General features: G+C 33.1%; 6 protein-coding genes across 9 annotated transcripts; 3 read left to right on the plus strand and 3 right to left on the minus strand.

The window, feature by feature from the left end:
* Positions 1-2,377: 2,377 nt before the first annotated feature.
* Positions 2,378-4,294, plus strand: XT2 (UDP-xylosyltransferase 2). Its single transcript, XM_022295576.2, has one exon. The coding sequence runs from the start codon at positions 2,888-2,890 to the stop codon at positions 4,151-4,153; it is 1,266 nt and encodes a 421-aa protein (XP_022151268.2). The 5' UTR covers positions 2,378-2,887; the 3' UTR covers positions 4,154-4,294.
* A 569-nt stretch (positions 4,295-4,863) lies between these two features.
* On the minus strand, positions 4,864-5,922 carry TSPO (TSPO(outer membrane tryptophan-rich sensory protein)-like protein). The gene has a single exon (XM_022295317.2). It carries the CDS (start codon positions 5,547-5,549, stop codon positions 4,995-4,997), a length of 555 nt encoding a protein of 184 aa, XP_022151009.1. The 5' UTR covers positions 5,550-5,922; the 3' UTR covers positions 4,864-4,994.
* Positions 5,923-6,943: 1,021 nt separating this feature from the next.
* ALG3 (asparagine-linked glycosylation 3) lies at positions 6,944-11,418 on the plus strand. 3 transcript variants are annotated; one of them, XM_022297604.2, is made up of 13 exons: positions 6,944-7,169; positions 7,253-7,287; positions 7,582-7,719; positions 8,162-8,230; positions 8,632-8,789; positions 8,872-8,938; positions 9,047-9,100; positions 9,386-9,474; positions 9,651-9,767; positions 10,304-10,437; positions 10,584-10,662; positions 10,772-10,828; positions 10,916-11,418. In XM_022297604.2, the coding sequence occupies exons 1-13, from the start codon at positions 7,028-7,030 to the stop codon at positions 11,082-11,084; spliced, it is 1,308 nt and encodes a 435-aa protein (XP_022153296.1). In that variant the 5' UTR covers positions 6,944-7,027; the 3' UTR covers positions 11,085-11,418. The 3 variants fall into 3 exon arrangements, with proteins under 3 accessions (XP_022153296.1, XP_087973235.1, XP_087973234.1); XM_088117108.1 differs by having other exon boundaries at positions 7,086-7,169; positions 7,566-7,719; XM_088117109.1 differs by lacking the exon at positions 7,253-7,287 and having other exon boundaries at positions 7,030-7,169.
* A 1,017-nt stretch (positions 11,419-12,435) lies between these two features.
* HSBP (heat shock factor binding protein) lies at positions 12,436-15,947 on the plus strand. Its single transcript, XM_022295193.2, has 5 exons — positions 12,436-12,593; positions 14,853-14,906; positions 15,072-15,095; positions 15,161-15,203; positions 15,602-15,947. Exons 1-5 carry the CDS (start codon positions 12,591-12,593, stop codon positions 15,745-15,747), a joined length of 270 nt encoding a protein of 89 aa, XP_022150885.1. The 5' UTR covers positions 12,436-12,590; the 3' UTR covers positions 15,748-15,947.
* Positions 15,948-15,979: 32 nt separating this feature from the next.
* Positions 15,980-16,336, minus strand: LOC111021064 (protein RALF-like 33). The gene has a single exon (XM_022297907.1). The coding sequence runs from the start codon at positions 16,334-16,336 to the stop codon at positions 15,980-15,982; it is 357 nt and encodes a 118-aa protein (XP_022153599.1).
* On the minus strand, positions 16,125-21,349 carry LOC111018919 (ferritin-like catalase Nec2). Of its 2 annotated transcripts, XM_022295180.2 has the most exons (4): positions 20,947-21,349; positions 20,459-20,690; positions 19,096-19,524; positions 16,125-16,263 (listed from the first exon to the last, which is right to left on the minus strand). In XM_022295180.2, exons 1-3 carry the CDS (start codon positions 21,276-21,278, stop codon positions 19,141-19,143), a joined length of 948 nt encoding a protein of 315 aa, XP_022150872.2. In that variant the 5' UTR covers positions 21,279-21,349; the 3' UTR covers positions 16,125-16,263; positions 19,096-19,140. The 2 variants fall into 2 exon arrangements, with proteins under 2 accessions (XP_022150872.2, XP_087973236.1); XM_088117110.1 differs by lacking the exon at positions 16,125-16,263 and having other exon boundaries at positions 19,082-19,524.
* Positions 21,350-26,799: the final 5,450 nt, after the last annotated feature.

A 26,799-nucleotide genomic window follows, 5' to 3' on the forward strand; every position in this document is an offset into this window, starting at 1 on the left:
TTCGAATATTAAGTCATGCATTATATATTATTTATTTATTTTTCCTTTGTTAGTTAGTTTCTCTTTTTCCTTTTTTTTTTTTTAATTTTATACTTAAATTTAGGATTTATCTTTTTCCTACAACCCTACTCCTTCCCACGAGATGAACCGAAACGTGAACACCCATTATCTCGTATAATAGATTAATATCGTTTATTTATTCCAATTGTTCTTAAATTACTTGATTGGAAAATAAAACTTTTTCTATTTTAGATGATAAATGCAGGGCACCGCCTTGCTATATATAAAAAAAAATAATTAGAAAATAAATATTGTTTTCGCATAATCACAGCTAGGCTCTGTCCAATTCTAGGCAATAAATCGACTAGATAAAGTTAAAAATATTGAAATATATAATTACATATATTTAATAGTTTTTCTTCTTTTTTTTCAAATGCTTAAAACAACTAACTTTTAATTTGAAAAAGAAATATGAATATAGAATCTACCCAACATGGCAATATTTATGGGGTTTAAGTAACATTGCCTAAAATTAAATAAAGATTTTTAGGACGTTTTCAAAATTATCTAAAAATGAAAATCTAATGGATAAATAATAAAATATCTTTTTATTATTAGATGAAGATATAAAATCATTGATATTTATTTTCGATGCCTTTTGTCTCTGCCATTAGTTGCTGTATCATCTGTGGGACCATTATTGTAGATTTTATATAAGTCAACAAACAAAGAAAAATGGTCAAATAATACTTTTAAATTTTAGGACAAATATCAAAATTTGCCCTAAAATTAGTCCATCAAATTTAATTTTAAAATTAGACTAGTGTGGCAATAGTCACCTTCAACTTTGTAAAATTGTGACAGCTTTTATCTTTTTACAGATTTTCATACGAAGAATCATTGAAAAAGAAATTATTATGTGCGTCTAATGATTTATAAAATATATATTTGATATGAACTTTATAAATATCATATACAAACAACATTACATCTGTTATTTTTTTTTTAAGTTTTGACAAAGTTATCATAGTCAATTTTGTTTCCATTTATCCAAAGTTTGCTTTTTATTAAATTATCGAGTTTTTAAAGTTGTTTTTTTAAGTACATCACGTGGGAAAAAATTTGAACTGACACTCTTTTAGTAAGAGATAGATGCCTCAACTAGCTCACGTTTGGTGAATTTTCTTAGTTTGTAAAATATTGTTTATTATTATCATTTTTAATGTATATTATTTATTAAGATTTAGTTGGTGGATTATCAAATATTGAACACAAGACAAAAATCACCGTACTTATTTATGTTTTTATAATTCAATTATGCCTTTTATCAAAAAAAAAAAAACCGAATTAAAAGTTTATAGTGAAAATTCATACAACTTGTCAAATTTTATTTTACGAATCTTTTAACATGTGTAATATTTACAATTTATTTTATCATACTTTAAAATTAAAATTAATGATGAATTTATCAATTTATATGAGATCGCACTTATACCACGTTGACTTATCTGCAATCGTAATGAAAATCAATCGGAATCTTAATGTTATCTATTGATATTGTTTACCATAAATTTTATGGAATAGTAACAGAATTGATTGATGTTGTTTACTAAAACTGTTTCGAATCGGAATCGGAATTGAAATCGAATATTTGACAATTACTAATATACCATTTTCTCCTTTTTAACTAATTACAAATGTATTATTGTGCTAATCTTTTTAAATTACAATAATAGTAGCTTTTAATTTAATTTATTACTATATTATATTATTGATAGTAAATATTTTTTATTATAACCATTTATCTAATATTAATACATAATGAGTAACTAAAATAAAATTACATCAAATAAAAGATTTTTTATTAGAAAAACCAAACTTTAATATAACATATTATTAAGTTTTATTATTCTAATATTTAAAAGTAATAATATCTATTTAGAAAATGTATTGATATTAATTAATATTAATTTATCATATTATATAATCAAATCAAATCAACTCATACAAATTGGAACATGAATGAAGAAGAAATTATAAAAGTATAAACTAATTAAAAATTATGGAGAGAAAGGATAAAAGTATAGTTCACAGAATAAGGAAGGAAAATTGATGGGGTTGTAGGAGTGTAACGTAATAGGATTACGAGGTTGATCAAACACCATGAATCAAAGTTTTAGTTACTATTCATTGGTTACGATTTTCCTGAAATACTTTCTTATTTAAATTAAAAAAAATCATTTTTATTGTTTTCTAAATCCATATGCTGAAGAGAGTTTTTTTTTTTTTTTTTTATTTCAAGGAGGGAGGAGAGAAAAACAAGTGATGTGAGAAAGAATTTCATACAAAAATGACGAAAAACTTGGATTCAAATATGCCGTGGAAATTGGAAAAGAGATAATTCCTTGCCCTCTCTTCCAACAACAACTCACATTCTAGGGTTTTATGAGTTGAGATTTTAACAAATTTGCTCCCAGAAAATGAAAATCAGTTTCAACAAATTTCCTGAAAAAGCAAATTTTCAGCTTCATCAAGCCACGTGTCAATAAACCAAGCCAACACAACACACCTGCCCTCCACAAAATACCTTCCAAAAATGTATTTTCTTTTCTCTCTTTTTTTTTTTCCAAATCAAAAATACCAAAGGACCAAAATGCCCTCACAAACACCTTACACTCTCACTGTCCTGCGAATGAAGATTACAGCTGTGCTCCATATCCACGAGCCATGGCGATGGCGATGGCGGTGGCAATGGCGGTTTTTCCCTCTAAATTTCCCTTCCCTTCCACCGCTCTCTCTTCACAATCACAACACAGCGCGTCCTCTTCGTCTCCTAGGGTTTCATTTCTTCACTTCTCTGATTCAGCTGCTCTGAATTTCCTCCGAGATGATCGACCGGTGTTTTGGAGCGCAAAGGTTGAGAAGAATCCAGAGAACTCTCCGCCAATTCAAGGTCACCATCCTCTGCCTCGTCCTCACCGTCGTCGTCCTCCGCGGAAACATCGGCGCCGGCAAGTTCGGCACTCCCAAGCAGGACTTCGTCGATTTCCGCGACCAATTCGCCTCCCGGAAGCGGGCCGAGGCTCACCGAGTCCTCGCCGCGCTCCAGACCACGCCGTCCGCCGGCAATGTACCTGAGAAACCCTACCAGCTCGGACAAGAAATTTTAGATTGGGATGAGCAGAGGAGGAAATGGCTAAACGAGAATGGCGATTTCCCTAATTTCATCCGGCCGGGTAAACCTAGGGTTTTGTTGGTGACTGGATCGTCCCCGGAGCCATGCGAGAATCCAATCGGAGATCATTACCTCTTGAAATCGATTAAGAACAAGATCGATTACTGCAGGTTACACGGGATTGAGATTTTCTACAACACGGCGATTCTCGACGCGGAAATGACCGGATTCTGGGGGAAGCTCCCGTTGATACGGAAGCTTCTACTGTCGCATCCGGAGGTGGAATTCATCTGGTGGATGGACAGCGACGCGATGTTCACCGACATGTCGTTCGAGATCCCATGGGAGAGGTACAGAGACTTCAATTTGGTAATGCACGGCTGGAAAGAGATGGTGTACGATCAGAGAAGCTGGATTGGGTTGAACACCGGGAGTTTCCTGCTGAGAAACTCCCAATGGTCGCTCGACATTCTCGACGCCTGGGCGCCGATGGGGCCGAGAGGGAAAACCCGAGACGAAGCCGGGAAAATCCTCACCAGAGAGCTGAAGGACCGCCCAATTTTCGAAGCCGATGATCAATCCGCCATGGTTTATCTTCTGGCGACGCAGAGGGAGAAATGGGGGAACAAAATCTACCTGGAGAATTCGTATCACCTCCATGGATTCTGGGGGGTTCTGGTAGACAAATTCGAGGAGATGATGAGGGAAAACCAGCCGGGCTCCGGCGACGAACGGTGGCCGCTGGTGACTCATTTTGTGGGGTGCAAGCCGTGCGGAAAGGCCGGGGAATACCCTGCTGAGAAATGCTTCACGGCAATGGAGAGAGCGTTCAATTTTGGGGACAATCAGATTCTTCAAATGTATGGATTCACCCACGAGTCGCTGGGGAGCAGAAGGGTTCAAGAAATTAGAGAAATTACTCAGAATGAAGCTGGATTTCCTTCAGCTGTGGAAGAACTAGAAGCTCCTTCTTCTTAAGGTATTTCGTCACTGTTTTTTGTTTTTCTTTCTTGCTAGATCCTTAGTTCAATGTTTGTTCATTCATAGCCATGTCTATAAATGTTGGGTTCTTATTTTTTCTTCCATTTTTTAATTTAGTTGGTGGGAAATAAGAGTAAATAGCTTTCTGTAGACAGAATAGAATGTTTTCGTTCCTTAGACTCGAGAACGTTCTGAAGTGTATGCAGATCACATGCTCCATAATTAAATAAATTTTTTTTTACTTTTTTTTTTAAATTTCGGTACAATTGTTTTAATTTTTATTATTTTATAATTGTTATATTATTGTATTTTTTAACGTATATGTATTATTAATATTTTGTTAATAGTTAGTACTATTTAAAATGGTCGTGCTTGTTTTAATTTTTAATTTGATAACTCAAATATTGTTAAAATATTTTTTAAAAATAGTTCAAATATATTATCTTAATTAGGTTTTTAAGAAAATTATATGATATTTAAGATATATATTAGATAAAAATATTTAGTTCAAAATTTATTAAATATCATAAAATTTATAATTTTTCATAAAATATATATTAACAATATTTTAGATGAATTAATTTTACTTATACAATAGTTTTTCATAAAAGTATAACCCAAAAATATAACTATTAAACGTTGATATAAAAGATTAAGAATTTAATTTTAAAGTAAAATTATAAATTGTACGAATGCATGGCACATAGTAGCAAACAGTACATGTAACAATTAGAAACTAATTTATTTATCAGACAATCAGACAGAAAAAAAAAAACTTAAGAGTTGATTCCGCTGTACAAGACGACGCCGTATAAGTACAATCCTTATTCCTTCAAATCTATTGAGCAACCATGGTAAGATTGACAACGGTAAGAAAAACGGACCAAGCCAAGCACGGCTTAACCAAATCCGCGGCGATGGGATTCACTCGCCGGAACAACCGGTCACAGCCGACGAGCGCCGCCGTCTTGGCGAGGCACGCCACCGCAGCGAGGCGGGGCGCGCCGGCCCCGAGGAGGAGACCGTACCAGGTGAAACAGAGGAGGACGTAGAGAGTGTAGAGATAGAGAGCATTGGGCGTGGAGTGGAAGCCGCCGTCGGCCCAGACGAGCCAGACGGCGGCGCCCATGAGGAGGCTGGAGGCGAAGGAGCCGAGATTCACGGCGGCGGCGGAGGGAAACCAGAAGGGTTTCGGAGATGAGGGGGGGAATTTGGTGGGGTCGGAGAGGAGGTAGACGGCGAGGAGGGAGAGGGAAACGGGGACGGAGACGGCGACGGCTAGAGATTTGAGGCCTCGTCTGGCGGTGGCGGTGGGCTTCCGGGCGGGGGCGGTGGCGGTGGCGGAATCGTCTGATTCTGTTGGTTTGCGGTGTTTGAGGTCGGGGGAGGCCATTTTTGTCTGTTGCTTTGTTTGCGGTGTTTGAGAGGGAGGGTGATTTAAAGGAGGTGGAGAAGCGGGAGGACACGTGGCACTGGAGGACACGTGGCACTGGAGGGAGAGTGAGGTGTACAAAATGACAAATTACGCTCTTTTTCTTTCTAAGGGCTTTGGTTTGGATTTGGATTTGGAAGGAGGAACTCATCCACTTGGCTTGGATACCACAACTTGGTCATGCCACGTGTTGCTACGTTTAAGAGAGAGAGGGAGAGAGAGAGAGAGACTAAATTTATGATTTTACTACTTTTTCAATATTTCTAGGAAACAAAAATTATTTTTCAATTTTATATCAAATATGTCCTTTAATTGCAGAATGAGAATGCAGGCAAACAGAGAAAAGTACAAAATATAAGTAGATAAAAGAATGTAGAAAACACAAATGGAAAATAAAGATACTGGTTGGATTATCATTCAAGTCCAAGGTCGGTGTCTTGGCATAAATTAATGGAGATAAATTATAAATTTGAGTAGAAAATACAATGAAAAAAAAATGTGAAAAAAGGTATAAAAAGAAAGCAAAATTGAAAAATAGTAAGCAATAGAATGTGAAAAATACATGGGGAATAGAAAGAGCGCAAAATAGGTGGGAACTTATTTAAAAAACAAAGTTACTGTCTCGGGTTTGAAATCTTTTGTCAAATTAACTCAGAGGTCGCAAGTTTCGAATCATTAAAGTATACATAATAAACAATACATTAGTTAAATGATGATGTGACATGTCTATTAAACAAATTTTAACTTTTTAACTAATTTGACATCGCTTAAAGATACAATATAAAATGAAGCTCATACTTGGATAAAGGGAAGCAACATATGTAATATGTCACTTTAATCTATTTTTATATTGTGACACTAAATCTAATATTGTGACACTAATAAGGTAGATGTGATGTTTTTTTTTTTCTTTTTATCTTTTTGTTCCAAATTAGGACCTAAATTGACACAATCAACAAAATCCGAAGAGTGAATTTATAATTTAACCTATATTTTGATGTTTAATATATCATATCAAATCCATTAATATTTATACAACGAATTAATATTTATACAACGAATACGTTGTGACCCATGCTACTATTAGTAGCAAAACTTACATCTACGTACAATTACAACTCAAAATTTTTATGAATTTAAAATCTTACATCTACTTAGAATAACAACTCAAAATTTGTATGAATTAAATTATTTTTAAAGTATATAGATTAAAGTCTCTTAAATCTAAGCTTAAAATCAAATCAAATTTGTAATTTAAACCATTATTTTTAACGTAGTCTAATTGGGCCGTACCAAGAATTAGGGCTCAAATGTTTCGATTTAGGTATAAAGCCCACTTTGCAGCCCATCGAAAAAATGGCGGGTTTGATCGGCCGGTGTATGTCAACGGAATCGTGGGTCGTTGGAGGACGGAAGGCGGCTCGACGACGGGGGAGGCCATGGCTGTCAAATCGGTGAAACCGCCGCGGAAATCAGCAATTTCCGGTAAAAAATATCGTCGAGATCCGAAGCTCGAATTTGCCTTCTTTTTGATATTGGCTGATGCTATCCTTGTCACCCTTATCATCGCATATGTACCCTGTAAGATCGAATTCTTACTCGTTCTGTTCTTTAAAATGAGTTTTCAATCTGCCCTTTTGACGCCATTGATTATTTGGTTCCAGATACTAAAATTGACTGGGACGCTTACATGTCTCAAGTAAGTCACTTGTTTGCGGTAGATTTATATGTTTTATATCCACTATATCTGCCGTGACTACTTATTCCCCAGACGAAACAGCAAGTAATGATAAAATTGCCAAAAATTAGAGTGTCTGAAAATTATAACATCCTCTTGCTTGAAGTTTTGATCGCAAGTTAAGCATTGTTTGTATGTGTTTTTTACAGCACCCAAGTTGGTCGTTTGATTGATCTTGTAGCTTTGGTTTCAATAGTGGCTCTACATCTCTCTCGGGTTTAATGGGTTTTACATTTCAGTTTATTTTTCAAGCAGGTTAGTGGATTTCTGGGAGGGGAGAGGGATTACAGCAAATTGCAAGGAGACACTGGACCTCTAGTTTATCCTGCTGGGTTTTTGTATATTTATTCTGCCATACAGTTCGTTACTGGAGGGGAGGTCTATCCAGCGCAGGTAATATTTTGTTCGTTTAAGAGATCAAGGAATTGTCGATTAATTGTTGGAGAGAAACTGATTTAAAAATTTATTTGATTTTGTTTTTCATTTTCTTTAGGACTTTTGGGTAGACCGGTAGAGCTAACATTATTGTGTACATAAATCACTATTCACAAACTCGTGTTTTAGATAGAAAATGTCTTCATTTGTTTAGTTTTGTTCTTAAGAGTATAGGAATTTTTTCAAAACATTTCATCACTGATTTTTGTTCATAATTTTGAAAACCGTTTTGAGATAGTTCTCAAATAAGTTGTTACACCTTTTCTTCTGCGGAGATGTGGGGAGGGCATCAGCTGATAAATTATTCAGGTGCTTAAGTTTTCTCTTGTATCTACACGAATATATGGATTCAGAGAACATAGTTATGGTTCTGAGTTGTGACAAGCTTCTATTATTGCAGATTCTTTTCGGTGTCTTGTACATTATAAATTTGGGAATAATCTTATTCATCTATGCGAAGACTGATGTGGTATGCATTTATCTTCTGTTCTTTTTTTCTTCTGCTTCTTTTATGCCACTGAATATGAACTAGGGAATTATCACAACTTTGTGCATAATATATTTGTCCTTACAGCCTCGAAATGATCTAAGGCTACAAACTGAATTACTAGTTGAAAAAGTAGTAGAGGTCAAATGGTAATTTTAAATGCTAATAAGTAGTTTAGTTCTATTCGTCCGCGCCCGCCTCAAGGCACATTCTCCATTTTGCTCTATAGTTAAAACAGTATTCAACACCGGTGTTTCCTTTTTAATCTGTTGCTGTTGCAATATCACTGTGCCCTGACTGTTCTGGACTGGGGATGGAGAAAGGAGAATATCTTTGCCATTTTCTAACATCTTGAAACCCTTTCAAATTGAATTGCCTGACAGCTTCCATTGTGGGCTTTTTGCTTACTCTGTCTCTCTAAACGAGTGCACTCCATCTTTATGCTCCGTCTCTTCAACGACTGCTTTGCCATGACCCTTCTTCATGCTGCATTGGCCTTGCTTCTTTTGCGAAGGTGGAACCTTGGATTAATCATCTTCAGGTATTATTAACACATTGCAGTATCATCTTAATTTTTATGTTACTACTTTTAACAGTTTTTTTTCCTCTTTCTATTTCTGCAGTTTTGCTGTTTCCATAAAGATGAACATTCTTCTATATGCCCCACCTTTACTACTACTTATGTTAAAGGTGGTTTTTATTATCATTGTTATTGTTTTTTGCAACATTCTAAAATAAATTTTGGTTCAAATTCTTTGTTAAGATAGTTCAAACTCTCAGCCTTATTTATGACAACAGGCTATGGATATCAGTGGAGTGATAACAGCTTTAACTGGGGCTGCTATGGTGCAGGTGCTTTGCTTCCTAATTAAATTTCCAATATCAGCAGATGACTGTCTTCTAGGTTAAAAGAGCTTTGAACTTGGGACTTATTTGTGGTATTTCTTGACATATGATTATTTTCCCATAAAATTTGTTTTGGAATGCACTCAAGTTTACCATCAGTAGCTTGATGGACGTAGTCTTTGCTTTCCAATTGAATGGCTAGGCGAGTTTTAAGCTTCAGAATTGCTATTTCCTTTATCATTGAGGATGCTTTATCATCTATTTACATTTGGTGGATTAATGGTTCTGCAGATTCTGTTCGCACTTCCTTTCGTAGTTTCACATCCATTTGCATATATTTCAAGAGCTTTCAACCTCGGGCGTGTCTTCGTCCACTTCTGGTACATCTCACTGTAATTCAAAGCTCTGCTCCTTTTGAAGAACATCTTATACCTTTATCCGTTAGCTGTTTTCTAAATGGTATAATTGATTTAAGAGAAGTTTTCTGTGTTGGATCAGCTTTATTTTTTGATTGTATCTTTCTTCTATTAAAAGTGCCTGCGGTTTGGTGTATTAGGTCTGTTAACTTCAAGTTTGTCCCGGAGCCAATATTTGTGTCGAAACAGTTTGCTGCTTTGTTGCTGATTACTCACCTGACATTGCTGGCAGTATTCGCTCATTACAAATGGTGCAAGTAAGTGCTTCAACTTGACAATAAAATTGAGATATTGTTGTCATATTAATACTCTATATGAGCCTGCTAGACGGGGAAGATTTTCAGAAAATTTTTGGTCATGAAATTCACATCCAGTTGCGGATAAAAAAGTCTGTCTTCTTTTTTCCTTCTACGTCATATTATTTATCTGTCATTAACCATAGTCGATTTACTAACTCTGAAGGGGCCGCACTAGTGTGGCCTGGGGTAGTGTTGGGGTTTTTTTTTTCTTCAATGTGTTGGGTTAAAGCTAAAGCTGCCTCCAGTGAAAAAACTTAATAATTTGAAATCTTGTTGTCTCCGTTGGTCTTGGGTGGGGGAAGACTCTAGAGACTATTGGGGTGGGCAATGCATCATGTTTAAGTGGGAAACTCAGATTCCCCGGTCACCCAAAAAATGTATAAATTTATAGTCAATTTATTAACTGGCCATCCAGTGGGTTATGACTGCAGTGGCTTATCTTGCGTAGCATGTGCAACACCATTCATATTTGATACTTTTTCATTCTCTTGCAGGCGTGAAGGTGGGCTTTTGAATTTCATCCATTCACAATTTCTCTCTATTAAACTTAGATTGGCCCCAGTGAGTTCCTTTCCCCTTCAGATGTCTGGGAATAACAAGTCATCCTTCAAGTTACTCAAGGAAGAACGTAAGTTGGTACTAAAACAACTTCAGATGTCAATTGTAGTATGATGATTTGTTTTACGGATTTCTGATGATCTTTCATTTGTTGAGTCTAACTCCCTTGTTTCATATTCTCTAATTGATTTTTCTCCAACCATTGTATTTCCCCAGATATTGTAACAACAATGTTTGTCGGAAATTTCATCGGCATTTTGTGTGCTCGATCTTTGCATTATCAGTTCTACTCATGGTAAGTTCATTACTCATTGAACCACTTGCATTACATAAAATTCACTAACTTATCAGATCCAAAGTGGTGCAGTGCAGGCACTAAACGTCATATTGGTTATGTGCTGCAGGTATTTCTTTTCCATTCCATATCTATTGTGGAGAACACCGTTTCATACACTATTACGGTAGCGCCCCAAACACCTTATACTTCTTGTCTGGACTATTCTCGGCACATTGTTACCGTTTCTTGTTTCTGGTTCCTTTTTTTGCAGTTTGGTTCTGTTTGCCGGGATAGAGTTTTGTTGGAATGTCTATCCTTCAAACTTTTACTCCTCCATCTTGCTTCTAAGCCTTCACCTAATTTTGCTTTGGGGTTTGTGGTGTGGACCAGAAGAGAATCCTTATGTTCACAGCGAAGCATCAGATACGAAACTAAAATAGAAAACACAACTCTTCATCTTGTGTATCACTATCATTAGTTTGAATTGCATAGAATTTAACATTCTCCATGTTTGAATTTTAGCTGACTTTCTTGTTAGCTCTTCTTTCCTCCCCTCTTCTTCCTCTAGCGAATGGATCTCGGTTAATTCCGTCGGGGGAACGAGATCAACTTCGGGTCGTCAAGCTATTTAGTCTGTGTCTTGCCCCTCAGTTATTGTCGTCTTGGACATGCCCTTGAAAGCTGCTGCTATCTTTCCTTGTATTTTGTAGGTTCATTCTATTACCTATAATCATAGTGCTGAAATGAAAGAGAGGACAGATTGGATATTGTCCATTTGAGCTATTACAAAAATATCCAATAATCTGGAAAATTTTGGTCATTTGATCCAAAAAAAAAGTTAATTGGTCGAGTCTGAAGTAGCATTTTTGTAAAATTAAGTATGACGACGTTAGTTTGGATTTACGAAACTTGGAGTTGCGAAGCTTGAGTTTGTGTATTTTGTTCTCAAATTATGCAATTGAATGAGCTATGAAAAATTTAGTTCGGATAGCTTAAATTGTTTTTAGTTTAATATGCACTGTAAAAAGTTGATTTTCAAAGTTGAAGTTTATGTTTATTATAGGGTTTAACGAACTTCCGACTTGAAGTAACTGACCTATCATGCATAGGTTCGACTTCTTGACTTTGAATTATAGAAACTTTAATTCGTGAGTTGAGATATATAAATACTAAATCTACTCAATGTAACATCAAAGTGCCATAATTGAGCTGTCGATTCAAACCAAAGAGAAAGGCAAGAGAAAAGTAAGCAGGATTTGTTTGGCTTTCTCGTCTTTTTTTAGCAATTCAAAACGTTTTCAAATTTTGAAAATTTGAATGCTATACCTCTGACACTTTGCTTAGTCTTTCCCAAATGACTATAATGCCCCCATGATTTCAATAATGTTAAATTAAATTGTTTTTCCTTGTACTTTACTTTTAAGTAGGGTATTTTATCAAGTTCCAATGTATTTATACTTTTTGAAATTCAAAAAGGACAGATCAATATTTACACTTTAGCGATCACTCTTTTTTTTTTTAATTCATGAGTGGGTCAATTTACGCGTACCTGGACTAATTTCACTGTCTGAACCCATTTCTTCTCGATTTATCTTAGCCTATTTGGATGAATGAGCCACTTATGATAGTTCACTTTAGTGATAACTTTTAACATACATTTAATCTAATTGAGGATTATGTTAAAGTAAATTAAGTTCTGAAAAGAAAATGATTGAAAAACAATTTTTAGTGTTGGGAAGAAAAAATTGGAGAGGGAGAGAGAGGGGATTTGAACTTGAGAAATCAATGGCAAAATGGTAACTACACACAAAATGGGGCGCAGCAAGAAAGGCTTTTCATTTCCCCATATTCTCCAATTCTCCCACCCGCCTCTCTGGACGATTGGACACCGCGAGTTCTAGCATCTCCAGATTGTCTTTCTCTCGAAGATCCAATTTTGCAGAGAAATGGTATGCGTCTCCGCCCTTTCAAACCTCATTCCATTCAATTACGCTTCTTCACTCTTGCTTCTCACTGCTTTTGATGTGAAACTTGTGACTGAATGCTGAATCCGTTAGGATTTCCCAGTTTTACGCCATGAAATTATGTCTTTCCTGTGGTCGTCGAATGATTCTGTTCAGTTTTTAGTTGGTTGTGGGTCATGATGCGGTACTGAGCAATGCCCATTGGTTATACGTTGGTTTGGGTTCGGGTTACTGGCGACTTTTTTGTGGGTTTCATACTTCTCTGCTGTGGTTCATCGTTTGATTCGGGTTTTCGTGGCTTCGTCTCTTTTTTCGTTGGAAGCTTAGGATTCATATGGTCTTATGAGAAAAGTGAAAATGTGCGAAGATTCAATCTTTTTGGGGTTTTTTTAAAGCTGCCGCTTGTTGATTTGATCATTGTCTTTAAGCCACGTGATATGGTGTAGTTTTGTTACCGAGAGACTGGTTCTCAGTGAAGCCCTCATTGTTAACGAGGCTATTGGAGATTATATGGCTTGTAAGAAGGAAGGGGTTATGGTTAGGATTGAACTCGAGAATGTTTATGATCATGTTGATTGGGTATTTTTTTGAACAAAGTTTCGTGGATAAAGAGTTTTTGGGGTTAAATAGAGATCTTGGATTTTGAATTGTCCCTGGTTGGTACACTTCTCTACTCTGGTTACTAGAAAAATATTTGCTACTAGGGGTTTAGGCTGGGTGGCCCTTTGCCATCATTCCTTTTCCTTGTGGTGGTTGCTTGGTACATGGTAGGTTATCGTTTAGAGGGGTGGATAGGGCTTAGTTGAATATTTCCATGTGAGAGAATAAAGTTCACCTCACTCACTTTTAGCTTGCAGAGATACCATCTTTTTCTGTTATGAGAGGTAAGAGCCTTTTTTTAACTTGAGCAAAATCCTGCATATCTTTGAGGTCATTTTTGAGCTTGGAATGGACATTGAGAAATGTTATGTGGTTGGAGTTAATTGTGACCCTTAAGTTGGTTAGGTGGGCTAGGCTGTGTTTTGGGCTGCTTGTGGAAAAGGTCAATACATGCTTGTTTCCTTGCAAGGAAGCTTTCTTTTCTAAAGTAGGGAGGTTAAATTCGATTCAATTTTTTTGGAGTGGTATCTTGATCTACTGACGTCCTTATTTAGAATTTAGAATTCCTTCTTTCATTAGTGAGAGGGTGGAGAAAATCGCAAGGGATACTCTGTGGGGAGGGGTAAAGGGGAGTGGGTGCCTGTCATTTGGCTAGATGGGATGTTGTCTCGAAATTGTGTGAAAAGGGTGGGATGGGCTGGGGATATGAAATCTGTTGTTTAAAAGTTCTTCCATATCCGCTAAATGGTTATGGTGGTTCTCGTTAGAGTATGATGCTTTATGGCATAAGATCATAACAAGAAAATATGGGTGACATTCTACTGGGTAATGAACAACTGTTTGACTAAAACCACATTCAGGAATGTGCAGATGGCTTTACCAAAAAAAAAAAAAAAAAAGAGAGAATATGCGGAAGGCTATCTCAATGGGTCTCCCTTACCTTTCCAAATTCTTCAAGTTTCTCATCGGGAGGATCCAGAGTGCATTTCTGGCAGGACCACTTGTTGAGTGACGGTTCTTTTTATTTGCTCTTCTCTTGCCTTTCTAGTCTTTCCTCCATGAAAATTGCTTCCATTGCCTTGATCCTCTTTTTGTTTGGGGAACTTTGTATTGTCTGATGGGGAAGTTCTCAAGCTGTCCTCTCTTCTCTGCCTTTTGCATGATTTTTGTCTTTGCCTGGCTACAACTACAACGACTCTCTTGTTTGGACCCTTGAGTCCTTGGTGGTGTTTTCTTGTAGATCCTCCCTCTCCCATTTGATTACCTTTTCCCCTTCGTCAAACCCATGCTTTCTCCCACGCATTGGAGGGCCAAAATCTTGGGAAGATTAAAATGTTATGTGTGGCTGATGCTTTTAGGAGGATTAATGCTATGAACTTTGCTGGAGGCGGAAGACAATAGTTTTCAAAAAGGTTACTTTAATCATCGTTCATCTCATGAGTGCTAATGATTTCTGTTCCCATACAGTTTTATGGTATCCAAACCTATAACAACGGAAGATGATAGATGCTTGATATTAATTCCTTTTCAAGATTGTTCCCCTCCAGCAATTCTCCCCTTGGATTAGTTATTGTCGTCCATCTGATTTGACCAGTTTGTTGTATCATTGTGTGAGATGCACATGTAATTCTTTCTATCTTGCAGGATGGGCATGACTCGGAAGATGCAAAGCAAAGCACTGCTGATATGACCGTTTTTGTGAGTTCATTTTCTTTTCTTTGTTTTTCCCCATTTGATAAATGATAGTCTAGCCTAATTGTTTGGAAGGTTGGCTTTATGAAGTTTATCATCTTCCTTTTGATGAATGCTATCTGTTTCTGTCTAGTTTATTGCTAAATTGGTGTTAACTCTTCTTTTTTCCAGGTGCAAAACCTTCTTCAACAGATGGTGAGTAAAGTTGGTGTAAGTTTCTAGCAGAGAAATTTATATCTAACAAAATCTTTTTTATGCAGCAATCTAGGTTCCAAACCATGTCCGACTCCATAATCACAAAGAATATCCTTTCTAAATAATTTTATTTATTGATAGCAATTTAGCCAATATCGTAAATCGTAATTATGATGAGAACTATCGTTTTCTTTCATTCTAGCAAACAACGATCTAGTGGAAGTTGTATTAGTTGAAGCATTCTTTAGGGGAATGATAGTAACGATATTGAAATGGATTGAAATGGATTGAAATGGATTGAACTTGTTTGAACCTTAATTCCTTCTTAATGTGAAATCCAATACAATCTGAGAACCTCTATATAACCCACCTTGATTGCAGGTTGGAATTTGTTTAACTTTCTAATTCAACTTCAGGGCTTTAGATTCATCAGAACTGAAGTAGATTATTGGATAGCTTTGTTGTAATAATTAATGGTAAATTTGCTTTCTTTAACTTGAAAATACTTGATGAGATGGGGAGCCGCATAAACGAATTGGAGCAGAGCATCAACGACCTAAAGGCTGAGATGGGCGTAGAGGGCTCACCATCACCGCTGCCTTCTTCCAAGTCAAATGCAGATGAAGGGAAGAAAGAGGAAGGTTCTGCTTAGAAATAGTTGAAAGCGTATGTTTCATTGATGAGTTTGATCACTTTCAGTATTATTCTCTTTTTGGTATTGCCTTTTGTGAAATTGAAGCCAATGCTTAGGATGAGACTGAAAAGTGCAACATGTTCTAGACCTGGACTTGCTATTTCTGCACGATTTCTTATTTCAAAATGACATGATAATATAGTGATTATTATACTCTATGATGACTGCATCAAATTAGAAACACAAATCGCTAGCTTCGGCAACGAGTAATAGCACTGCAGCCACGGTCGTAGGGGTTCGCCTCGGCACCTGGCTGGCAATTGTAGTAAGAAGCTCCCCTGCGCGAGCATGGCACCGTGTTGGCCTTGAGCGCTTCGTAGCTTATGTAGTTTGAAGTTGCCAATATACGTCTATTGATCTCAGAGTTCATTTCGTATTCAATTTCATCCATCATGCATTCTGCCATGGAGCCGTGACAACGTGCTCGAGCTCCATCCAGGACCCAGCTCGGGCTCTCAGTGCTGGGTGCGAATACTGCAGTGGAGGAGACAGTCAGGATTGCAGTGATTAAGCAAAATGGAAGGAGAAAGGAAACCTTGGCCGCCATTGTTGCTCTCTCTGCTCTCCCTGGTATGTCTATACAATCCACTTCTTTAATCTTTTTATAATTGAAATACAAGCAAGTTGCTTGGAATTGGTAAACGGGAGCTGGTAGCTACTTTTTGTTTTTGTTTTTTTTTTTTCTGTGTTTATTATATTGGTTTTGTTTACATCTATAAAAATGTTCTTTTGAATTATTTTTTTGTTTGTTTGGTTTGCATTTTTGAAACTGTCTTATTGATTTGGCTGTGTTCATATAATGAAATGAGATCATGATGGATTTATTTACACTTTGTATAGTTTCAAGCAACGACTTATTATGGATGGAGTGGAGAAATAATTTTTTTTTCTCAAAATTATTGTTTTAAAAAGTCTAAAGACAGGCTGTAAGCTTTGATTTAAATAATAAAATGCTATTAAAAGAATCATAATAATGTGAAACTTGTCCCTTTGATAAGTATGAGCTCATTTCCATTTCTTGTTTTTGGTTTCTAATTTTTGAGAAATATAGGCATTGGGTAATTGCTCTCGTTCTTGTTTCTTATTTTTAATAAATGATTTTGAAAACAAAAAATCAAGTTTTTTGTTTCTTGTTCCTATTTCTAAATTTTTCCAAAAACATATGTTAGAGCATTATTTTTTCCTTTTTGAAATGCATGATAAATGTACGAGAATTTGAAAAAATAAATTTCATATTAAACTTTTACTTTTTTTATATCTAAATTTTAGATGATAGGAATAAGAAATGATTGCCAAACATGCTTCACTTCTTTTTTTTCAACAAATGAGAAAGAATACGAAATTGTTATTAAACGTAATTTTGCTTTTATTGATTGAAAAATAAGCAATGAGAAAATAAAAAACAGGAAATAAGAATCAGGAATGTTATCAGACGAGTTCCAAATTAGTCAAATTATAATTTTTTTTATATAGCCTCTAAAATTTAAGAAGTTCTAATTATGTCTGTAGATGAACTCATACATAATAAATCATATAAAATTTTGATGAGATTTTGGATGGGTCCTACTCTATTATTTCATATTGGCCTGATCAACTAAACTACTCAAAAACATTATAAAACATCTATAGAATTGGCATTTTATCTTGACTTCACAATTGACAAATTCTAAACACCAATTACTCCTTTTTTTTTAATAAATAATCTCTTTATTAGGAAAAGCAAAACAATCGTTTCATTTTATTTTATTAAATTAGTTAATAGTTAATTAAAGGTTTGAATCTTGTTGAAGTTTTAAAATTATTTCGTTTTGGTCTCTGAATTTCTAAAATGCGAGCTCTGTTCTAGGAGTGTAGAGGAGATCAAAATGAACCAAGTTAAAACGAGAGGATTAAAAAAATTATAACATCTAGTAATACTTTGCCCATTTTTTTATATTAAGAAAAGACTATTTCATGAAATACATATTCTCAAGTTATTATTAGCTATCTATTAAACTTGTACATTACGTCCAAGGCATGAGTTAATTTATGAGTTTAGTTATTACGGATATGCTTTTATAGTTATTTTTTATTATATAACTCTAAATTATATAGTATTTTAATAATTTATTTAAATTACTTTTTAAAAGTGTAAAGTTTCACATAAACATTTTGAAACTTAGGTATCAAAATAAGTTCAAGACCCAAAATAGAATAAATTTGATTGGAAAGTTTAGTGACTAAAATAAGGTTTAAACCGATTTTAAATTCAGCCAATTATTTTGTCATAAAAATAATAAAATTTAATATATTTTTAATCTATAAACATAGGATAGATATGTCAATTTGGACAAGTGATGATAGATTTCGAAGTTTCAAATATATTTAGATTTTTGTTAAATGATTAATACAAAAATAATATTTAGGACTAAAATAGTTTATTATGTAAAATAAGTATATTTTAAATTCAGTTAATTCTTATATAAATAATGAAAATATTTTAGTCTTAAACTCTGCATAAAAAACCATTTTAGCCATGGACAAAACATTTGGATAGTTTAAGGACAAAAATAAACTCATTTAAAAGGTTAGAGACTAAAACAAAGTAAGTACAATAACCACAGTATATAGGATTTAAATTATAATTCTACCAAAAAAATTGGCGAATACCATAATCTACTTTTATATACCTTTACTAAACCTTAATGATGTATAAATTTATTTTGAGTACAACAATATATTCATGTTAACTCTAATAATGTATAATTGATTCAATCTTATTGAAAAAGAAAAAATTGATTTAATCTTGTATGTGGCAATAACAAACATCATTTATTAATTTTAGGGATAGTTGCAAATATGTCAAAAATATTTAGTAAAATTAATAAAATAACACCCCCATTTAGTTTTTTCAAATATAGAACTTAAAAAAAAATGGAGGTCTAATTTTAAAATGACACTTTACCCAAATAATATACATCTGTAATATATATGAGTACTGATATATTTGCAATATATATGTGATATGTATCTGATATGCTACCGATATGAGTGTGTTTGCAATATATATATGATATACGTCTAATATACTACTAATATGAGTATCTAATATACTATTGATATAAATGAAAATTTTGACATATTTTAAAATGCATAAAAGATTTTTGCTATGAAGACAATTTTCCTTATTTTATTTAAAATTAAACCCTTAATTATTCGATTACTACTCATCTTCCTACGGACCACTATTAGAATTTTGATACTTTCCTTTCTCCAATTTGTCATAAATTTAACGGCCAGTAAAAATAAGTGCTGACGGATAAATACCTGAGTATTATTAATTATTTATTCCCTGGCTATCACATTTGGGCGTTAATTATTTGCATTGCATCCAAGTAATCTTGGAATGAGGCCGTTAGCACATTTGGGGAAAACGCCGCCGGGCTTTCTTTCGTCGCCGGTGCCGTACAGTATCCCCAAGATCTCCGGCACCGTCCGGCTGTACGATAGAGACTTATCATCGCCGGCCAGAACGTTGGTCTCCGTCCGATTCTCCGCCCCCAGCGACGGCGGCACCACCACTCCTTCGTCCTTCAGCCCGCATCTCCCCAGCCGGTTCGCCAGAGCCGCTGTCCGGTTCGTGAACTCGGCCACGGTTAAATTATAAGGAAACACCGTCTCATTTGCCCTAAGGTACAACAACGTTCGTATAACGGAGCTCTGTCCCGCCTCCAAAGCCAACACCGCCGCCGCCGTCTGCAGAAATTAAAAATTTTATATAAAATTTTAGTCCCTTATTATTATTTATTTTATATTTTTTGATTTGGTTGATTCCTCGATTTTTGGCAAGTGTAAGAAGAAAATTAAAAGAATCAATTCTCCTTGTTTTCGGGTTTCGGGTCATTGGAGTTTATTGTCGGTCAATTTTAACATTAAAAATGTCAAAACATAAAATAACATCTAAACATAGACATAAAAAAACTGAATTATATATACATTTACCTTTTAAAGGCTTTAATTTAGTTCTCTCTTCTCTTATGTTTTAATATTTTTTTTATTTTAGTTAGATAAATGTTAAAATCACCCTACATAATATTCTTAATGAATAGGTAGAAATTTAGGGTTCGTTGGGTGTCGTTTTTCGTTTTTCGTTTCCAATTTTCTTTAAAAAATTTAAATATTTTACAATTAATTTTGTTTCTTTTTTTTTTAGCCTTCTCACAATTGTATATAAATTTTGGAAATAACCAAAAACAAGTTTGTTCTTCCTGTTCCCATTTCTAATTTGTTCCAAAAAGATTATTTTATCATACTTGGATTCATGGACGTTGTAGCCATACAATTCATTTTTCTTCATTAAATGAAAACAAGAACGAACCCTCCAAGGTCCAAAAATGTAATCTAAGACGCCAAAGTTTCCAATTCCTCCTCCAAATTTCCAAGACATTAAAAGAAATTTTGAACTAATATTTTCTCAATGAAGTTTTTTTCTTCAAACAAAGTCTGCAACCAAAAAATTCGATCATCGAAAAGTTTTCAATTCCTCTGAATCTCGATAGATATTATGAGTTTTTCTTTCTCTCCTTCAAAATTTCCTCCAAATCCCACATAACTTTACGATCATCGGCCATTCTCAACAATAGAGACTAAATTGAAAAAACACGAGACTAAATTGAATTCGTTTTGTTACCCAACGATAGTTAAGAGTGGGGAACGCTGGGGCTGCATCAACAAGGGCGACTTGTCCTATGTAAGGGAATATGGCAATGGCAAGCAAAAAGTTGGTGGTGTTGGCGTATGGGTCAAATGGAGGAACCAGCTTGAACCCAACTGCTTTATCAAATATCTCTGCAAATGCTTCTTTGCTTAGATTCAACAATGGCCTGCTAACCCCTACTCCACCCGTTGCCTCGAGAATCTTCCTGAACAAACATATAACATCGAAAATATCAAGAGACTTAACAAAGTGAAGCTCGTTGTCTAAGCTTAACAACACAGGGATATGACCAGCGTATAGGACTCGAACACAAGCCATGCCTTTGCCACTACACTATTCCCAGAGGATAGGGGACTTAAAGAACTTTATAAGATATGCTGGCTACTTCTCTTATTGCAGCTCAGTGATATTATATTAGAGATAGTGCAGTAAACTGAGGCCAAAAAACATGTGCACACTACCTTAGTTGTCCAACTTCTTCATATCCAAATTCCTCGATGATCTGACGGACGGGAGGCTCTAGATTGGCTATTTGAGCACCAATGGGAGGTGGACCTTCAAATGTCAAATTTGGATACAAGGAGTCAAATCCTTTCCCAAGGGCGCCATGGAAATACATCTCGCCTTCAAGGTACTCAAAGTTTGTAGCAAACACGAGAGTTGCAAGGGGGGGCACTACTATCGTCGATTGGCATGGACTCAAACCGAGAGTACGTACCACAACTCCATTCAAGCTGGCTGCCCAAGCGACGAAGAGAAGTAATGCCCAAAAGGATGATGGATTCAGCTCCATTGTTGTTATTGATGGTCTAAACTTAGCTTGAAAATTCTCTCTTCAAGTTTTGGACTTTCTTTTGTCTCCTAATAACCCATGCTTGCTTTTATAGTGTGAAAGATTTTTCTTTGGGACCCTTCTATCAACCGGCAACGGTTTACTTTTAGGAGAAATAATTTACTAACAAACTCAAAATTAATAAATGAATTAAATTAATAATTTAATTCAGTCTTGATCATGTGCAATACTTGATTCTCCGTAGTCAAACTCTTTTTTTTTTTAATATCCGTGAGTGTTCGGGCCAGCTTACGCGCATCTCGACTAATCTCACGGGGCAACCGCCTGACCCTACAACATTTGGTGCTGAAAAACATATAGGAATTACTAATTCCTAAGGTAGGTGGCCATGAAATATTATTTTAAAAAATAATATTTCTCCCTCTAAATTTCAAATTATTGAAATTCTAACCATTTTTACGAAACGAGGATCACACCATCAAATCAAAGGATAATTTGGTTTATTTGAGCATATTATTAAGTAATAATAGAAACAATGTTGGATTTTAGAGGTGGGAATCCTCTGGACGCCATAGATAATCTATCCTTTATTCTATCCATTGGTAACATGGAAACAAAAATTTGAAAATAAAGTATTCAATGAAAAACATAATTTTATTATTTTTTTTCAGTGTTTTTCGGAAGTAATATTTATAAACTAGTGTTAGTTACCAATTAAATATTTAGTTCAGTTTAAAATAATATCATTTAATCTATACAAATTTTTGTTATAAAATTTGTAGTGCTGTTATTTTACAATATTATATAATTTATGATATATTATATTTACATGTTTAATTAAAAAAAAGTTTGTGACATGAAATAGTATATTTATCAAAATTTTAATATAATGATGTATTTTAAGTTTTTTTACTATTTATATAACAGAATTTGAAAAAAAAATTCAAATAAAATGACGTCAATATAAAAACTGTCTTGTTTATGCTAAGAGACGTATTTGCTTAAAATTCATTTTCTTTTTTCTTTTTTCCGTTTGTTGCAAAGGACACTTTAATGCCGCTTCCTGAAAACGTTGCACGCTTTTAGGAAACTTTTTTCCTTTTTTTTCTTTCCCGAAAAAATGGAAACCGGAAGATTTCGGATTTTTAATTTATTTTTCCTGATGTGTATGGAAATTAAATAAAAATGAAAACTTCAAACTTTCGAGGTTTTATTTTTTTATTTTTTCCTTCCTAAAACTATTTATTTTGCTGATCTTCTTTCTTTCCTTTTTTTTTTTCAAGGAGGAATTGATTTGTATGATAATATTTCAACGAATATGGAATTTAGAGTTTTTTTTAAAAGAAAATTGAAATTTTGAGTTTGAATATTTAAGATTAAAAAATGTCATATGAATATTTTCTGGGCTAAAATAGCCTGTAAACTTAGATTCTATTATTAATCCGACACGTTGAGTATCACATCGATGCAAAGTTTCGATCAATTTGACGAGACGAATAGCAAAAAGAAAGTCATCAATAATCACTTAAAAGATATCAAATTTAGTAACAATTTTTAGGTTTTCATTTCTAGAAGAAGTTTCCTAAAAGGCTGCAACATTTTTTTGGAAACGACATTAAAGTGAATAAGAAGTGTGGGCAAATACGTCTCTAAATTTGTTCAAAAGACAAAAATAACTTCCATTTTACTAAATAATTTGAAAACCACTCACTTTTTGTTAATTTGTTTTAAAAACTAGTTTTTAAATCTTGGCGTCGGTTGAAATGTCGAGTTCTCACTCTCGTGGTAATGTCGATATCGATAAAATGTTGATGTAGATAGATATTTATAAAAAAAATTATAAATTTGCTTTTTGAAATATGATTATAAAAAGAATTTGTAACAAATAAGCATATCACTATTTATGATTAAGTTTAATTATCGTCTCTTTTTTGTGATATAAGTTACACTTTCAATAAATTTTATTTAAAAAGATATATCAAAAATTTTATTTTATTATTTTTTGCTTTTTTATTAGGGAATTCGAATCAATAACTTTTAATCGGGCATATTTGTCTTAATTAATTGAGCTATGGCTAAAAGTTTTTATTTTATTATATTTAATCAAACAAGACAAAATATAATTTCAACGTTATTTTGTAATAGTTTTTCTTTTCAAAACACAATATAAAATTATAAAATATAGTAATCACATGCTACATATTTTTACGTTATTAACTGCTTAAAAAATGAGGATATTATGTCAAATGAGCATAATTCAACGTAATTGACATATATCTCCAACTAAGAGGTTGTAAGTTCAATCTTCCACCTCACATGTTATACTAAAAAAAATAAATAATTTGAGATATTACGTACAAGTATGCATTAATTTGTTGCTCTATATTAATTAGAATTTTGAAAAAGATAAGCTTTTATTTTTTCTTTCTACTACGCTTGAATGGTTATTTCTAATTAAATCTATGCATTAAATAAGTATTAAATATTATTTTAATAATTTCTTCCATTCTTTTTTAAAATTCAAATAATAAGATAGATCTCTCGAGAGAGTTCGAAGTGTGACCAAACTGCTAATTTTTTAAAAATAGATATTTTGAATGTTTGTCGACCAAAATAAAATAAAATAAAATAATTTTAGTTTTAGTTTTAATATTTAAAAGAAAAGAAACATATATTCGAAATAAAACTTAAATATTGCTCAATTAGTTAAGTCGATTAAAAAGTGGTAAGTTCTACTCTCATTATTTTGTAATTTAAACTAAGAAAAACAGATATTTTCTTTTAAAGGAAAGATTGAATAATTAGGTACGAAATAAAGAATTAGTTGAATGGACCATTTTTAAATGGAATTAATTAGATAGATTGAATCGAGAATTACTTTTTGCAACTAGATTATTAATTATAATTTTAATCTCTCTTAAACTTTTCAAAACAATCTATTTTAATTGAAACTTTGCCTGAATTTGTCTTTTGTTCATCATCTATTTTTTTTTATTTAGTAGAAAAAAAAAGATAGTACAATAGATTGGGGTATATAGTTGGAACTTCGAGCATAAAAATAGGTACTAATTATCAGTGATCTATACTAATGTTGGCTTTGTTCATCATCCAATTAATATATATTTACACGAACAAATGTTTGAACCATATGTAACACAATTTTAATAGTAAATTATAAAAAAAAAGTTGAAAGTACTGAAATAGTTATTTATGTGAAGTTTAACGAACAAAATAGGATTGAAATAAATTTTTATCTTAGTTTATTACTTTTAGTACAACCCAACTATTATGCATGAAAAGTTCTACGCTTGAAATTTCCACTCTTGTTTAATTTTTTCTTTTTAAATATTGATATGAAAATTAAGAATTAGTTGAAGGGATCATATCCTTGAGTATGGTTGGGTAGTAATTATTCCTAAAAAGAAAAAAAAACAGTTTTATAGTAAAACATTCACTACAATTGATTTTAATGAGATTTAAGCTTTTTATTTTGATATTTGATTGAATAATTAATTTTTAAATCTCTCCCTCGAAGATCATTTCTTTTGTATAACAACATGTCGGAGTAAGACTGAACACACGATTTCTTAATCAAGGATACATGCCTTAATTTGAATTCATCATTTTTAAAAATAAAAAAAAAACACTTACAAGGGAGAGTGTGCTATATGAGTAATGTATTTTTATGCTAGTTTTGCACGAAAAACCCTCACAAATTTTCTATTTATCAAATTTACATTTTTTATAAAAATAAAAATATTAAAAATTCCAATAGGGATTGTAAGTTATTTATAAAATTCAATATTTTTGAAGTAAATTATGACATTTTCACATTTCATAATTAAAAAATATGAACAAGGGACATTTAAAAAAAAAAAAAGAAACCTTTTTTGAGACCAGTTTAATAGTAGCCTATCTTGAAAAGACTTAACTATCCCTACTCAAGAAATAAATCTTGAAGACAAATTAAAGGTCACAATTGACAAAACAACAAATAACATAAAGAAAAATCCTAATTTACAATCCAACAATAATGAAAAATTAAAAGCCATAATTGGCCAAACGAGGTTGAATGAAACCCTTAATAGGAGCCTTGGGAAAAAAAGAAAAAAAAAACTCTTAACACCAAAATTACATCAAATTGACACTTCAGACCCTAAGTATTTGATGATTTTTTTTTTTAAATTAAACGTATAACAAATTAATTGAAGTTTCATGGTTATTAAAGGAATGGAAAATCTATACTATATATAAAAAGGGAGTCGCATTTGAGCGGTACTTCTCCTATCAAGTTAAGAAATTTTTTCATATTTTATCGTTTTAATTTAAACAATTTCATTTATTAGAATGAAATAATACGTTTAACTTCTCATTAAGTCATAAATGATTACAGGGTCATTTATATATATACAACTAACAAAACCAAATAACTAACTACAATAAGAAACTAACTAATCATACACTAAATTAGTTATACTCTAATATCATTTATATTAAGGATAATTTTTCCTTAAAATATAAAATTTTCCCTCTCATCCTCTCCTTCCCTTTCTCCCATTTCTCTCTCTATCTTGTTCTCATTTTCTTTCAAAATGCTTTCTCTTAATTTTTACATATCTCACGTTTTTCAAATTAATTTTATCTCTCTTAATACTCTTTATTTTTATGAATTAATTTAAAAAATTATAACTTATTTTTAAATATAAATTAATAAAAAATTTCAAAAGTTTTTGTAATTTTTGTCTTCTGCAACTATATAAATAGCTTTTTCTTACTTTTTCTACCAACTTTTTTCTCACAAAAACTTGAGCATTCTTTATCCGTATGTTTTTCTCCTTTAATTAATATCTTGTGTTTTTTCTTTATTTTATTTATAATTTAGTTAGATTGTTTGAGGAAACCTTTAATTTTAGTTTTTCTTTTAATGCAATGTATTTAAAAGAAGACTTGATTATCTATCGTATCTGAGTAATTTGTTAAAAGGCTTACGATATGACATACTTGCATTTTTTTTTTGTCATTCTCTTTTTCAATGATTCAAATAAGAAATCAAAACAAATTTTTATTTTTGTTTAGAACAAAAAAAGATGAAAAATCCATGAATATGTATTTCTTAAGGAAAAAAATCAAGTAATTGAGGAATATGTGTGAAGTTGTTTATTGTTGCTTGTTATATTTACTTATAGGAAATTTTTCAAGTAATCCACACTTTTCAAAAAAATTTTAGTTATATTGACCAAATCAGCGGGTGATGAGAATTATTGAGACGTCGATTTGTGAGATATTCATGGAAAAAAAAAAAAAAAGAAAGAAAAGTAGTGAAGTAAACATTGATAGATAAAAGAGCTCAATTATATTAAAAAATTATAACATCTGGTGTAGTGGTATCCTGGTACCCTCCCGATCATGCTTCGATTTCTTGGATGCGCCAATTTCTTTTTGAAATGTGTTTGTAGTTTTTATCCCTTACTCTATAAAATTTATCTCACTAAGATTTTTTTTCTCTCTCTAATACCTTTGA

This window comes from Momordica charantia, assembly GCF_013281855.1.
Source record: "Momordica charantia cultivar OHB3-1 chromosome 9 unlocalized genomic scaffold, Mcharantia_2.0 BLBB01000009.1, whole genome shotgun sequence".
In the NCBI taxonomy this organism is placed as follows: domain Eukaryota; kingdom Viridiplantae; phylum Streptophyta; class Magnoliopsida; order Cucurbitales; family Cucurbitaceae; genus Momordica; species Momordica charantia.

Bases quoted from the DNA above. Each gene is read 5' to 3' on its own strand.
- XT2 (XM_022295576.2), top strand. From the start codon at position 2,888: ATGATCGACCGGTGTTTTGGAGCGCAAAGGTTGAGAAGAATCCAGAGA.
- TSPO (XM_022295317.2), bottom strand. From the start codon at position 5,549: ATGGCCTCCCCCGACCTCAAACACCGCAAACCAACAGAATCAGACGAT.
- ALG3 (XM_022297604.2), top strand. From the start codon at position 7,028: ATGGCTGTCAAATCGGTGAAACCGCCGCGGAAATCAGCAATTTCCGGT. The intron at 8,790-8,871 runs GTATTATTAACA...CTATTTCTGCAG, and splicing joins CTTGGATTAATCATCTTCAG to TTTTGCTGTTTCCATAAAGA. The intron at 9,768-10,303 runs GTAAGTGCTTCA...ATTCTCTTGCAG, and splicing joins GCTCATTACAAATGGTGCAA to GCGTGAAGGTGGGCTTTTGA.
- HSBP (XM_022295193.2), top strand. The intron at 14,907-15,071 runs GTGAGTTCATTT...TCTTTTTTCCAG, and splicing joins CTGCTGATATGACCGTTTTT to GTGCAAAACCTTCTTCAACA. The intron at 15,204-15,601 runs ATATCCTTTCTA...ACTTGAAAATAC, and splicing joins CGACTCCATAATCACAAAGA to TTGATGAGATGGGGAGCCGC.
- LOC111021064 (XM_022297907.1), bottom strand. From the start codon at position 16,336: ATGGCGGCCAAGGTTTCCTTTCTCCTTCCATTTTGCTTAATCACTGCA.
- LOC111018919 (XM_022295180.2), bottom strand. From the start codon at position 21,278: ATGGAGCTGAATCCATCATCCTTTTGGGCATTACTTCTCTTCGTCGCT. The intron at 20,691-20,946 runs GTAGTGTGCACA...ATGTTTGTTCAG, and splicing joins GAAGAAGTTGGACAACTAAG to GAAGATTCTCGAGGCAACGG. The intron at 19,525-20,458 runs GTAACAAAACGA...TAATTTCTGCAG, and splicing joins CCACTCTTAACTATCGTTGG to ACGGCGGCGGCGGTGTTGGC.